The sequence below is a fragment of the Rattus norvegicus genome, chromosome 8, assembly GCF_021556685.1.
Source record: "Rattus norvegicus strain SHRSP/BbbUtx chromosome 8, alternate assembly SHRSP_T2T, whole genome shotgun sequence".
Lineage (NCBI taxonomy): Eukaryota > Metazoa > Chordata > Mammalia > Rodentia > Muridae > Rattus > Rattus norvegicus.
Genome location: NC_141541.1, coordinates 18,101,948 through 18,116,859, shown reverse-complemented (window position 1 = coordinate 18,116,859; position 14,912 = coordinate 18,101,948). Strand labels below are relative to the sequence as shown.

Genomic DNA, 14,912 nt, shown 5'->3' with positions numbered 1-14,912 from the left:
TTGCTTCAGTGCCAAACGATTGGGTGGTGACCCACCACTTACTATCTAAGGGTTTATCTCTGAATGATTGTAGAACATGCCAAACGCTGAGGGGGGACCCTCAGGGATCAGGTGAGACATTCTTCTACAAAGGGAGTCTGCACCACAAAGCTGCACCCCGTGAAGATGATTGTGAGCCCCATGCTCGATCTTGTTAGAGTGTTTCCCTAGCACTGCAGAGCAAGAGGCACTTGGCATAACCTCCTTCCCTCCCTCCAGCCACCACAGGGGCTCACCCGCACAGACACACAGAGGCCAGTTGCTAGCAACAGGAAAGTGAGCATGCGCAGCGTGCTTGAGGCGTCTGACGTTAGTTTCGTTTTGATTGCTGAGATAAAAAGCAAAACCAAAACCACCCTGACAACAGGCAGCCTAGAGGAGAAAGCCTGTATTTTAGTTCACAGGTCCAGACTTCAGTCTCTGAAGATGGAGAAGTCACAGCAGCCCCAGCCTGAGACAGCTTGGTTACATCACATCCACAGCCAAGAGCAGAGAGGAAGGAATACATGCTTAGTGCTCAGCTAGCTTTCTCTACTCTCAGACAGTCCAAGGCCCCAAACCTGTCAACCTTCAGGCTGTCTCCTCATATCAGTTAAGGCGATCAAAACCGTGCCTCGCAGACAGGAGCACAGGTCAGCCTGATTTAGGCAATTCCTCATTAAGACTCTTCTCAGGTGGGTCAAGTTGCAGTTAAACTAAGCCTCACAATATTTGCATAATGAGAGTCAATACTAGACATGTATGAGCGATGACTGTGTTGCCATAAATTCCTTTACCACCTACCCATCATTCCACCAGAGCCTCCTTATTAGTAACAAATCCATTTACCAGATCATATGCAATTTTAGGTTCCTTAAGGTTTGGTATAGGTATTAGCAATAGTTATTTTTCTGTTGCTGTGAAAAAATAAAATAAAACCACCATGACCAAGGCAACTTATATAAGGAAGGGTTTATCTGGACTTACAGTTCCAGAGAGCTAAGAGTCTGTCAGGGCAGGGAGGCATGGCAACAGGCTGCAGGCATGGCAACTGGAGCAGGAAGCTGAGAGCTCACATCGTTTAGGGCAAACTGAAAACAGTATGAAGAGGTTAATCATAAAGTCCATCCCTATTGACATACTTCATCAATAAAGCTACCACCTATACCTTCCAAACAGCGCTAACCAACTGGTGACCAAGCATTCAAATGCCCAAGACTGTGGGGGACGCTTCCCATCCAACTGACCATAGATTACAACCGAAGCCCCACTGCTGGTTAGCGGTGAGAAGAATTAACTGAATACTTGGTTTTGTTGGACAGAAATAAACTCTATGATACACAAACACACACGCACCCACGCACGCACGCACACACACAAACACACACATACACACACCACGCACACACACATGCACACATACACATACATACACACACGCACACATGCACACACACATACACACAAATACATACACACACGCATACACACGCACACACACACATACACACGCATGAACACACACATCCACACACGCACACACATGCACACATACACACACGCACACACACATACACATGTATACACATGCATACACACACATCCACACATGCATACACACACATACACACAGATACACACGCACACACACGCATACACACATACACACAAATACACACGCACACACATACACACACATGCACACATACACACACGCACACACACATACACATGTATACACATGCATACACACACATCCACACACGCATACACACACATACACACAGATACACACGCACACACACGCATACACACATACACACAAATACACACGCACACACATACACACACATACACACGCATACACATGCATATACACGCATACACACACGCATACACACACACACACACACAGTGCTATTTAATAGTCCTATGGGAAGAGTCTTAGTGAACCCAGTCTGTAGATAAGGAAACCGAGATTCTCCATGACTCACCCAAGGCCTTCTGTTAAGGGAAGGAAGAAGGATTTAAACTCAGGCTGGTCAGACAGCTAAGTGTCTTTGTGATGTACATGGTTGCACTTTCCCCTTTAGGACCAATGATCCATGCTGAGGTGGGGGACTCCATTCTCATTATCTTTAAGAACAAAGCCAGCCGGCCCTACTCCATCACAGCCCAGGGTGTGGAGGACTCAGACAGTGGAAAATTCCTTGACGTGCCAGTCACAAAGCCAGGTAAGTCACACAAAGTCTGTTCTATCTTGATGAGACCTGGGGATCTCCTCTTCTGGTCTCCGAGGGCCTGGGAGAGCTGCTTCTATGTCTCTCTGCCGAGTCTCAGGCTCTACGCAATGGCCCTGTCACAGACCTCACAGTCAGTCAGAAATATCCATGGCAAGTGCACACTGAGTGCTACCTTCTGTCAGAGATCGAGTTCTACATTTGAAATTAAAAATAAAAACAAACTCCCCTTAATCGTCCATCCATACAACAACCCAGCAATGCAGACCGGATCTCACTGAAGGCATGAGCTGCAGGCCATTGCTGTGTAATCTGTTACTGAAACAAGAAGACGCACCGTTCATCGAACTGTATCATGTTACAAATCCAGTTCTGCATCCTAACCAGATATGTTCAATGTGAACGTTTTACCCTTAGAGCTGATGAAGCTGGTCTGTCACTCAACAGCAGATGACCTGGCAGGGCCCTGGAGAATGGTGACAGAAACCCTGTTTATTTGACTCCAGGGCCCGACCTCTTCATCACCCATTTCTCTGAAGTGACTATGATGCCTTGAGGCAGGAGAAGGGAGTCCAGATGAACAATTTTGGTAGTGACATAGGTTATACATGAGAAGTTCTAGATGGTGGCCAGGTTTTCTTTAAATATTCACGTGAAGGTTTTTGAATGGTCATAAATATTCAACTCCTTTGAGTACATACTAAGGAACCCAATCACTGGATTGTGTGGTGAGAATATGGGAGTTCTTAAAGAAACTGCCAACTGTCGTCAGAAGCGGCTGTGCTATTTTATGTTCCCACCTTGAGTGAGAGGGCCTCCTTGTGCCATATCCTCACCAATATTTTCTGTTTTAGATTTTGGTCGTTGCTTTAATTTGCAGTGCCCCGACAACATATGATGTTGAGCATTTTTCATTACATAGGATAATGTGGGAGGCAGAGACGGGAGAATCAGCCAGAAATTCATAGGCTGGTTAGCCTCAAGTATGCCCCACAGTAGAGACAACAGAGCCACGGCCTCCATAAAGTGGAAGGCGAGAGCTGACTCCTGAGTGTTCTCTTCTGACCCTCAGACACCGTGACACACAGCACCTGCACTCTCACAATAGATACACTTTAGAAATGAAAAGTAAGCGACCCTAGCAATAAAAAAAACATTATATTAGTTACGTTTTCTTCCTGTGATCAAACACTATGCCCAGGGCAATTTACAGAAGGCAGAGTTTATTTGGGCTCACAGTTCCAGAGGGACAAGATCTATAAGACTGGAGGAGGCATGACATCAAGCAAAGGAAGTGGGAAGCTGAGAACTTGCATGTTCAAATGCAGACAGAGCAGACAGAGCAGACTGAAATTGGGACAAAGTTAGAGACTCTAAAAAGCCACCTTGAGTGAATACTTCTCCAGCATGGCTCCACCTCCTAAAAGGTCCATAACCTCCCCAAACAGTGTCACCAACTAAGGAGCAAGTGTTTAACTGCAGGAGTGTGTGGGAGCCTTCTCATTCAGTGCACCACAGCCATCCATCCACTCAACAAACATTTACAGAGCATTTTTACATCGCCACCAGGCAAACAGCAGATTATTCCGACTTAAATAACACCTGCAGCCACTTGCCTCTGTTAAATGTGGAATTAAACACCACCTGTTTGTCTCACCATGCACAAGGCAAAGGGTCGTCAAGGAGACATAACAGAGATCACACCCAAAGTTGTATGATTACCCATGGTTGAGCATCAGAAAAGAAAAATGAAGTTACAGCATAGCATCACTTCTGCTTTCTGCAGAAAAGCTTGAAGGCAAAGGTCTACTGTTCTTATTGGACAGGGATGGGATGCACATAGTTCAAAGGAACTAATGACTTAAAACAAGCTTTGAGTTGGGTCTTCTGCAATGTGGCTATCATGGTAGTTAATATTGACTCAAGGCAAGATATGGAGCCTACTCATAAGGGTGTGTACATTTGTTATTAAAGCACGAAAAGCCAACTGGGTGTGGTGGTGTGTGCCTATGATATAAGTACTCAGGAGGATCCCGTGAGCGTGCTCAAGTCTGAGGCCAATGTAGTCTGTCAGCAATAGTGGGAGATGAACCCTGTCAACTGACCTCTTACCCCTACATGACATTGTTACCTATGCCACTTAAGGAGCCCTTTCTAGAAGCCTCCATGTGGGTGTAGCAGAGATCATGACTTCTTGATAAAAAAGAATTTCATGATCAGCATGAAGCAAAATTGGAGTTCATTAAGAAGAGGACAAAACACACCCAAGGACTCGGGGGTGGCTTCTCCAGAGATAGATTTGTGCTCCAAGTGTCACAACCATAGCCACATAGATGGTTTTGTAGCTTCTGATGTCACATTGTTCAAATGATGTAATTTTCAACCAGGTTCAAAAGTTAAGCCAAGTTTAAAGATTCAGTGTAAAATTATCTATTTTGTTTAGATCTCTTGCTGTAAAGAATTTCTCATTTTGTTTTATAGATGAAACTGAAAGGAGTTTGTGGTTTGCTGTTTGTGTTTATGGAGGGGTGCTGATAAGGCTAAAGTCAAAGGTCACAGGGTGTAAGACATTCTGAAGCCTGGGTTAAGGCTCTTGTTTGAGTTATCGCTCAGTACTGATCCACTGAGGTGGCCTATACAGTGGCTGAGGGGTTTTATTCCCTCTGTGTCCCATTTATCTGTGTTCAATGCTACATAAGAAAAATTTGCTTCAGAAAACAAAAACACAAGCAAAAAGTTAACATTTACTGACTAGCTGGAGTGTAGTATTATCCCCGTGTAACTTACATTATATAATTTCAATTCACCCTTACAAAAGTCCTAAAGCATGGGCACTAAGCTAGTTTACCATAAGGAAATTGTAGATCAAGGAAGCTAAGTACTTTGTCAAATAGCAGTTAAACAGAAAGTTCCAGCCTCCTCCCTCCCCCCAAACCATTGCATAGGGTAGGGATTTGGAATTAGTTCTCTCTTACCCTGGTACTAGCTGCATTGCACAGTCCTGCATAAGAAGCTTTCAAAACGTTGGTGCTTCAGTCCCAGCCTCATTCTGACTCCCTTGATCTGTAGGGAGGACTGAGGAGGGAGGACTGAGGAAAGACCACTCCAAGATCCCTAGCAACTCTCATCTGTTTAAATGTTAATTTTAACATAAACGTATACTGTAAATTACTACAGCAGCTCTTTTTATTTATCCTAGATAATTCCCCAATAATAAAACAGAGAGACTAAGATTTATTTAATCAAGCTTTACTGTAATATCTGCACAGTTAGTGATGTATTTTGATCTTCTAAACTAATATGGCTACCCTCAGCCAAAATCCTCATAATACTTGCATTTAGGGCCTTTCATGCTTCAGCTGAACGCCCATGATGTCACCTCTCCTCCCCCCTCATAGCTCCATCTGTCTTCCTCTCTTCTCTTATCCCCTCCCCTGGCTGGTGGAAGTCCCAGCCTATTCTCTCTTCTGCCCAGCCATTGGCTGATCAGGTTTTATTGACAAGGCAGAGAATAAATGATAAGCATTGTGTACACAAACTTGAGACAGGAGATTCTTGATGTAAACATTGCAATGCCACATCCGGATTGAAGCAAGACATGGGGTCAGAGAAATCAGCATTTGAATAACATGAGGATAATCTTTACTCACTGTGCAAAAACATTATGCCTACACACCTGGCCTCCCTTTTCCTATCTCTTGGTAAGATATTCTGGCAAAGCAACTTACAGAAGGAAGGGTGAATTCTGGTTCACAGTTGCAGGTTTCAGGTCATTTCTGGGAGGTCACGGTGGCAGAAACATGAGGTGACAGGCGACGTTGCACCAACGGTCAGGAAGCAGAGAGAAAGGGATGCTGTTCATAGCTTTCCTTCTCCTTTTCCACCTGTCTAGGATCCCAGGCCATGAGATGGTGCTGCCCTAAGTTACGGTGGGTCTTCTCACCCCAGTCAGACTAAGCGAGGTGTTCCCTCACGGACAAGCTCAAAGGTTAACCTCTCTAGATAATCCCCCACAGGTGTGCCTGGCAGCCTGTCTCCTAGGTAACTCAGGGTCCTCTCAGGTTGGCAGAGTTAGTCATTATGGCGCCAGAGGCTAAGACTGAGACCCCTGAAGACAAATACCAAAGGATAGATTGGGAAGAAGACACAGAATTCAAGCAGAATGAACAGTGCACTGTGAAATACATCTTTACATCCTGGATGCTCACTGACAACCAAACAGGCAGAGTAAGGGAAGGCTGGAGCCCGAGGTCACAGAGACAAGCTCTATCAGTCGGAAACTGTAGGAATCCAGGCGTAGGTTTTCTCAGGCCCTATCTGGCACATGAGAAATTATCTCTACCTAATATTTAAAGGCTTGTTTGTAATTCGTCAGGTAAATCTAAGAGCCAATTTTATTTTTTTCTCTTTAACTTCAGGGGAAATAAAAACGTACAGATGGAATGTCCCAAAGAGATCAGGTCCTGGGCCCTCTGATCCCAACTGTATCCCGTGGGTGTACTTTTCAACAGCAAACTTTGTGAAGGTAAGGTGGAGAGAGGAGCCAGGGTTGTTGCAAGGTGACTGTTGGAATCACCCCTATTCTGGTGGGCATTGTGAGAGGGGTGTGACTCAGAACAGAGCTCTCAAACTATAGTCCGCTGGCCAAATCCAGCTGCATACATCCGTGGACACCATCCATGGGTGTAACAGAGGCAGCAGGACCCACAGAGAAACAAAAACAACACAGACCTAGTGTAAACAAGGCTTTATAACTGTTTTAAGTTTGCTAACTGCGGGTATAAGAGTATAAAAATGAAGCTATTTAATTTCCATGCATAGAACTTTCAAGACAATTTGAATCCCATGAGAATATGCCAGTCTGAAAGGAAACAGGTGTCCTGCAATAGAATTTGCTCATGATTTTTGGGAAGTGGAAAATCTTTTCCTTTCAATTACGTTTGTGTGTGTGTGTGTGTGTGTGTGTGTGTGTGTGTGTGTGTGTGCATAAACACAAATGCATGTCCCAGCACACATGTAAAGGTCAGAGGTCAGCGAAGAAGTCAGTTCTCCCCTTCCACTATGTGGGTCCCAGCAGTACATCTTGGGTCGTTAGGCCTGGCTTCAGGTGCCCTTCCTGACTGAGCCATCTCATCTCACTGGGCCCTCTGGTCAGGTTGAAGGACACCCAGGGCTCAAAAGCACATCCCAAACTTCACTAAAACTATGGAATCTTTGGGTCATAAATAGTCTGAGAAATAAAAAGCAAAGACTCAGAGGTGGCTCTGATTCAGGTACCTGTTGTACACAAAACTAAGGTGGTGTTTAATCATACATCAGAAACCAAAGTTCACACCGGAATCGCAGCCTATGTAAGATGTAGTCGTTTTTAAAGTGAAGGGCTATCTTCACTTTCCCTTAGTAGCACATTAGATATTATGAATTAAAGTCCTGGAGTTTATAAGCACACAGAGCATTTGGAAAAGTATATTTGTATCTGAGAAATGTGGAAAGCTTGTTTATCCAGTTGTGCATCTCGAACATATCGAGCCTTTGAGACATTCAGATTACAACTGACGGTGGAGTGAGCCAGGCCGGAGAAGAGAGTGTCTACATTAGGATGGCGACACGTGGGACGGGATGGCGCATTAGCCGCTCACTGAACTTGGTTACTTTTTCTGTCCAGGATACGTACAGTGGGTTGATGGGGCCTCTGATCACATGCCGAGAGGGGGTGCTAAACGAGAAGGGGAGAAGAAGTGACGTTGACTACGAGTTTGCGCTGCTCTTCCTGGTCTTCAATGAGAACGAGTCGTGGTATCTGGATGACAACATCAAGAAGTACCTCAACAAAGATCCACGGGATTTCAGGCGCACCGATGACTTTGAAGAGAGCAACAGAATGCACGGTGAGGAGAAGACGGTTGGAGAAATGCCCTGGATGGGACCCCAGCCCCTCCTCTGGGCTCCTGTCTTCCCTCAGGGATGTCTGGAGAAAGCCCTCGGAAGCCCTTTCCAGACCAAAGCAGCTCTGTGGCTCTGATTAGGGACAGCTATTGCTGAATGCTGAGACCTTAAAGCTGTGAACAGGAAATGTTTTAAAAGGTCAAACTGTCACTTATTGATAAGTTTTAATATGAATCCATTACAGCTTCTGTGTGGTCAAACTTAAGGGTTTGGCATAATTCTCTGGAAATCGAAGTATCACTCAAGAATTTCATTTTAATGTGTATGTTACAGAATTGGGTCCTGCTTAAGGACGCTTGCCCTTCATAGCTTGAGCAGGAGTGGTGTGTTTGCACAGACATGCACACACTCTCTCACCAAGAGCTACTTGTACAGATGAGCCTTGATCCAGGTCACTAAGCTGTTGATGTGGGTAAGAACATGGTGGCCAGCTCGCCATTCAGACGCACTTCCTTACCTGTCTCAGAAGTTTCTTAGTACGTTCTCGGTTCTCAGCAAATGGACCTCACATGGTTGAGTCATGATGCACAGAGTGTAAAGTTAGTAGGAGGTGGAGTGAGGTCACCACTGTATAACCCGCTTGCTTTGGTTATAATGAGGCCCATTCAGCCTGCATGATGTGCCTTTTAGAGACTCAGATAAACTTATTCTATTCTTAGAAAGTGAAACAGACACAGATCCAGGTAGGCTCAGCATGTGTGTGTATGTATATAAGTAGACATAATATATACATACATATACATTTGATTTATCCATTACATGTACATAGGCTTTACACACACTTATATGTGCTAGATACTCTGTGTCTTCGTCTACTCGTGAATAGCATGGAGTAAATCTCGATGTGAATTCTCAGCAGCACACTGTCTACTTCCCAAAGAGGCATGTGGAATAAAACATGAATAAACACCCTGTTACTGGAGATATAACTCTCACAGACAGACTCGGATGTTTCTTTCCCCAATCCCTACATTTGAAGATTCCTTGGTTATCTGGATTTTGGGTCTAGAGTGGTGGCTCCATTGGCCAGTGTGAGTGGCTGGAACCTATCTATTCAGGCAGTTAAGAGTGCTAGTGGCCCTGACCTTGAACCATGCTACCACTGGGTGAGCGCTACTGACCTCCTCTGACCCGAGGGTATCTGTCTTCATCTCCTTAGCCATTAATGGAAAGATTTTTGGAAACCTCCCTGGCCTCATAATGACTGAAGACTCAATGACCAACTGGTATTTGCTGGGCATCGGAAGCGAAGTGGACATACACACGATCCATTACCATGCAGAGAGCTTTCTGTTCAAAGTAAGTACGGGAAGGGGCCCAGAAGGGCTTTGAAGGGACGCTCAATGCGTCTGTGACAGGAAGGGACTAAGTTGGCTATAAGTCCTATGGGAGCCTCATATTAGAGAACAGACCAGGTGGCCACACCTTCTCCTGGTATTTTTAATGTTAGGTTTCATTTCTTGTAACCTACCAGCCTTTCTGAGTTTCACGTGAGTTTTGCCATCAGTGGTCTGGTCATACTTGTGGCCACCCTGGAGTATGCGGTTCACACTTTATATGAACTCCCATAGGCTTTGGGTATTCTCCCGCTCCTTTCTCCCACCCCTCCCTCCCCTTCTCCCCCTCCCCTCCTATTGTTTGCTTCTTCCTTTCCCTGCCCCACCAATATCTCTTTCTTTTTCTCCCTGACTAGTTCACAAAACAGCCCTATCTGGTAAAGGAGATCTTTTGAGCTCCAGCTTCTTCTTGACTCTTGCCCCAGAGATCTGGGATGCACCATGGGTGACCTTCTGCTGTGTGGGCAGTGCCAGTGGCAGGGCAGAATCTCCTTGTGAGCTGTTTAAAACGCACACGTCATATATGTTCATCAAGGATAAAGTCCACACAGTCAGTCACCTCAGGTTCTGGTGCTCTTTACAAGGAAGTGGAGAATATAGCCAAGCCTGGCCTGTGAGGAAGCAGGACCAGTCCATGCTATTATACCGGGCCAACACCAATCTCCTGAAACACTGTTTCAAAGACATCCACTGTTAGCCAACAGCAGTGAGGGTAATATGCAGTAAATGGTTTTCACAATGCCAACACACATTGTAAATGTTAGATAATAAAACTGTAAAATTATAAAAAGTTCACCACACATATATGTAAAATGAAGATTTAATTCACTCTGCACAAAATCCCACTTATTGTAAGATTCTGGGTTGTTTGTAAACACAAGCAGAGGTCTAACCAGCACTCGAAGCAGAGGCTCTCCCTCATCGCCTTCCCAGACACAGCTTCCCGTCACCCCTGTAGGTCACTCCAGTAGGCCAGTCGAACATTTGGTTAGTCCTGCTCTATTTCTGTCTCGGCTGTGATCTGAATGTGTTTCCCAAAGCCACAAGTTGGAGCCTCGGATCTCCAGTCCTAGCAGGTGGCTGGGGGGTGGGACTTGATGGCAAGTGATCAGTTTCAGGATAAAGTCCTCACGAACAGAGAGATGTCAGTCATATTACTGAGGCCGCAAACTTGCTGTCCACACTGTATCCTTGTGCCTTTAGCCATGGGACAGTGCAGCAAAAGAGCACCCACTAGGTCAGGCCCCTTCCCCTTGGACTTCCAGCCTCTCAAACTGCACCATGACTCATCAGGCAAAGGCACTTGCCCTGCAAGGCTGATGACTTGAGTTTGTTCCCCAGAACCCACAATTCCCTAGAGCTGCTCTCTGATCTCCACACAAGGACTATGGCATCCATATGTGGGGACACACACTAAAATACTAAATTTTAAAAACAAATTAAGCATAACAAACCTCACAGATCATGATTATCTCTAGAGTTTCAATATTGTGAATATCTTGTAGAAAGAAGCCATGCAGCTTGCAGAATCTCCAGTCCAGTAGAGGAGTTCGGCTGCATGCCTCTCCTATGTGTGACAAGTTTGTTTTATGTGACGGCTAAGTTGTAGTCCGTCATATGGACACAGTGTGGTTTATTATTTTTTCCAATAAGAAATATGAGAGGGTTTCCAAGGAGGGTCTAAGTCATTATAAACAGACACATATTTTTGCATGAATCTGTTTTTATTTCCTTAACAAATGTGCAGAATTTCGAAGCCATGCGGCAACTGTCTGTTGGTCAGACCCTGCCCAGCCGTTGTGATGCGGTGGTACACTTTCTCAGTCCCCATGGAAATACACAACAGCTCCCATGCTCCGGGTCATACCTGTGCTTGGGCTCTTGTTTCTCTTTTTCCTGTTGGCCAGTTTACTCTGAACTAGTTGTCTCTTACACTGAGCATCGTCTTGAGTTTCCACCTGCCGTCTCTACATATTCTTTGGTGAAGTATGTAAGTTTTGTGTCTCTCTGTGCTTTCTTTTAACTGATACATGAAAGTGTAATTTGTGCACGTTTCTGGGAGACAGTGCGGTGTCCCCACTCATGTACACACTGCATAACATGCAAATCAGAATGGAACCATCCGGTTCTCCTCTAACATCACAGTCCTGTCCTAGCTTTTTAAGTGTGCAGTACTTGGTGATTATCTGTAATGAGTCTGTCAAATAAGACAACGACAAGGCTTCCTGCTTCTGACTGTACCTTCTGGTCAGCTCTCTCCATTCCTGCCTCCCTGCACTTTCAGCCTCTGAAAACAACCACTGTACCCTCAGTGATTACTTCTGAGATCAGCGTTTTTACAGATTACTAAGAAGCTTTTTTTTTTTAATTTAAATCATCACAAAGTCAGTTCATACAGAGACTTTGAAAGCACTCCTTGGCCTCTAGTTTCTACAAGAGTCTGTCTAAGATTTCTATTACTTCTTTAGATACGTGATAGAAGTTTGCCAAAGAAGCCATTTGGTCTTCTCGGAAAGAATTAATATGATTCATAATTATTTTTAAGAATCAATACTATTCATGCTGCCCACTTCTTTTTCTTTTCCAAAGGTTTATTTTATGGGTGTATGCATCTTTAATCCCAACATTCCAGAGGTAGAAGCAGAACGATTTCTATGAGTTCAAGGCCATTTTGGGCTTACAAAGTGAGTTCTATGGCAGCCAGGACTATATAAAGAGATACTGTCTCGGGCTGGAGAGATGGCTCAGCGGTTAAGAGCACTGACTGCTCTTCCAGAGGTCCTGAGTTCAAATCCCAGCAACCACATGGTGGCTCACAACCATCTATAATGAGATCTGATGACCTCTTCTGGTGTGTCTGAAGACAGCTACAGTGTACTTATATATAATAAATAAATAAATGTTTAAAAAAAAAAGAGATACTGTCTCAAAAAGCACATAGATAGATAGATAGATAGATAGATAGATATAGATAGATGATAGAAGATAGATGATAGACAGATGATAGATAGATAGATAGATAAATGATAGATGGATAGATAGATGATAGATAGATAAATGATAGATGGATAGATAGATGATAGATAGATAAATGATAGATGGATAGATAGATGATAGATAAATGATAGACAGATGATAGATGATATTTAGATGATAGATAGATGATAGATGGATAGATAGATGATAGATGATAGAATAATAGATAGATGATAGATGATAGAATAATAGATAGATGATAGATAGATGATAGATAGATGATAGATAGATACATAGATAGATAGATAGATAGATAGATAGATAGATAGATAGATAACAAATAATATATATGTATGAGCTTTTGCCTGTATTTATGTTTGTAGACATATGGCTGTGCCTGGGGGCCACAAAGTCAGAAGAGGGCACTAGATCTCCTGTGCTATGTTTATAAAAAGATAAAGAAAGAGGGAATGTGTTTTGTGGAGGTGTAGTCAGGTGCAGGGAAAGGAGATGCCCAAGCTGATCCATGCTGAAAGGCTTCTCTTCCCCAGAGGGACAGCCACTGGACAGTATAGGATAGAATACATGGGGAGGGTTGAGAGGGTAGTAGAGACAGAGAAAAGCAGAGAGAGAGAGAGAGAGAGAGAGAGAGAGAGAGAGAGAGAGAGAACGAATCGAGAAGTAGAGGCCAGCCATGAGCATGTGGAGAGAGAGTAGGAAGGGAAAGGAAGGAAATGGGGGGAGAGGAAGGAAGGGAATAGGGAGGGGAGAAGGTTCGAGAGGACAGAGCAGGAATAGGAAAGCGAGAGAGAGCGGAGAGGGCAAGCAGCCCCTTTTACAGTGAGTCAGGTATTCCTGTTGCAGTGTAGCTGTGGGGCGGAGCTTAGACAAAATGCTAACACCCTGGGACTGGGGTTACAGATGGTTAGATGTACCACGGATGTGCTGGAGCTTGAGTGCAGGTCTTCTGCAAGAGCAGGTGGCCTTAACCACAGAGCCACCTTTCCAGTCTCCACCCACTTCTTTTTGAACGGTCTTTCATGGTTGTGTCCTTTCTAATTGCAGTCTGTGAATGCAAGCTGTTTGTTTGCAATATTTGCTTTGCACAGCAGATCTTAGTGGTGCTCCTTCTCCATGTCTGTGGTTTCTGTCTCTCCCTCCCATTGGTCAGTCCGACAGAGATGTGTGTAGTTCCGCTGCTTTATTGCCGCATGGCGAGTCACTCTATAACTCAGTGACTCCAAACCGTAAGCACTTACCTTCTCCTTCTTTCTGGGCCAAAAGTCTGGAGGAGTGGGCTAGTTGGCGTCAGTGTCTCTCATGGGGCCTAATCAAGATATCTGGGTGTGTGGTTGTTAAGAGTTTGACTGGAGCCATGGGATCCATCTTCCGGCTCACTTGGGTGTCTGTGACTGAAGACTTAATTTCCTCATCTCATGGGTATGATGAGGGAGCCAGCTTCACCCAGACTGACCTAAAAGGGAAGAACTATAGCTTTCTTATCCAAACAATGCTTCCTCTACCCCTACCTTATTCCGCACACAGGCTAACCTCATATAACCTAGGAGGGACGCCTGGAGGGTATGAGTATCAGGGTAGGAGGGCTGTTGAGGCCATTGGAGACACTGGTCACTACAAGTTTATCGGAGTGATCTGTTGTTTAAACAAAACAAAACAAAACAAAAACAGCTTTCCTCCCTACATTTTTTCTCTTCTGACGTTCGCAGATTGATAAGTCCTACCGAGAAGATGTGTATGATCTCTTTCCTGGGACATTTCAAACCATCGAGCTGTTTGCTGATCACCCGGGGACGTGGCTCCTTCACTGCCACGTGTCCGACCACATCCATGCTGGCATGGAGACCACGTACACTGTCCTCAGGAACATAGGTACTGTTTGTCAGTGACGCCAGCTCATGGCACCAATCTTCCTGTAGACCTGGAAATCAGGAGGCATGAGAAAAACACAGGTACAAACCCCAGCAAGCTCAGAGTCAAGTGAGAGAGACGAGTACGTGGATATGTGATCACGACTGAGACAGCCAGAAACAGTGCAGGGTATGGGGGTCCAGAGGCAGTCGGAGGATGTGTGATAGTCTGGGTCATGAGCTCAAGATGCCGTGATCTAAAGAGAGATCTCAGTGGATGAGCAGAGATAGGGCAGCTGAGGGGGTGGTACTCGACCCTGGCGTGAAATAGCTCAGTTAGGATTCAAGAAAGATGGCAGACTTGGAGGAGGAAAGTTCTTACTGGTAAAAGATGCATTGGTGGGTTTTCTTTTAGAAACAGTTACCTTTCTTTTTCTTTTTTTGTGCAGACAACAGGATTCCATATTCTACCAAGTCCCCTTCTGGAGCAGGACCCCATGCAGTCACAGTGCCCTCCCAGGGTAATG

At 44.7% G+C, this 14,912-nt stretch overlaps 1 protein-coding gene across 2 annotated transcripts in view; it reads left to right on the top strand.

Moving 5' to 3' along the window:
- Hephl1 (hephaestin-like 1) overlaps positions 1-14,912 on the top strand; it is a 68,662-nt gene that overhangs the window by 51,680 nt on the left and 2,070 nt on the right. For both annotated transcript variants that reach the window (XM_087563273.1, NM_001191993.2), the window contains 6 exon segments: positions 2,112-2,252; positions 6,677-6,783; positions 7,924-8,146; positions 9,364-9,503; positions 14,245-14,407; positions 14,835-14,906. In XM_087563273.1, coding sequence (XP_087419399.1) covers positions 2,112-2,252; positions 6,677-6,783; positions 7,924-8,146; positions 9,364-9,503; positions 14,245-14,407; positions 14,835-14,906 — 846 coding nt within the window.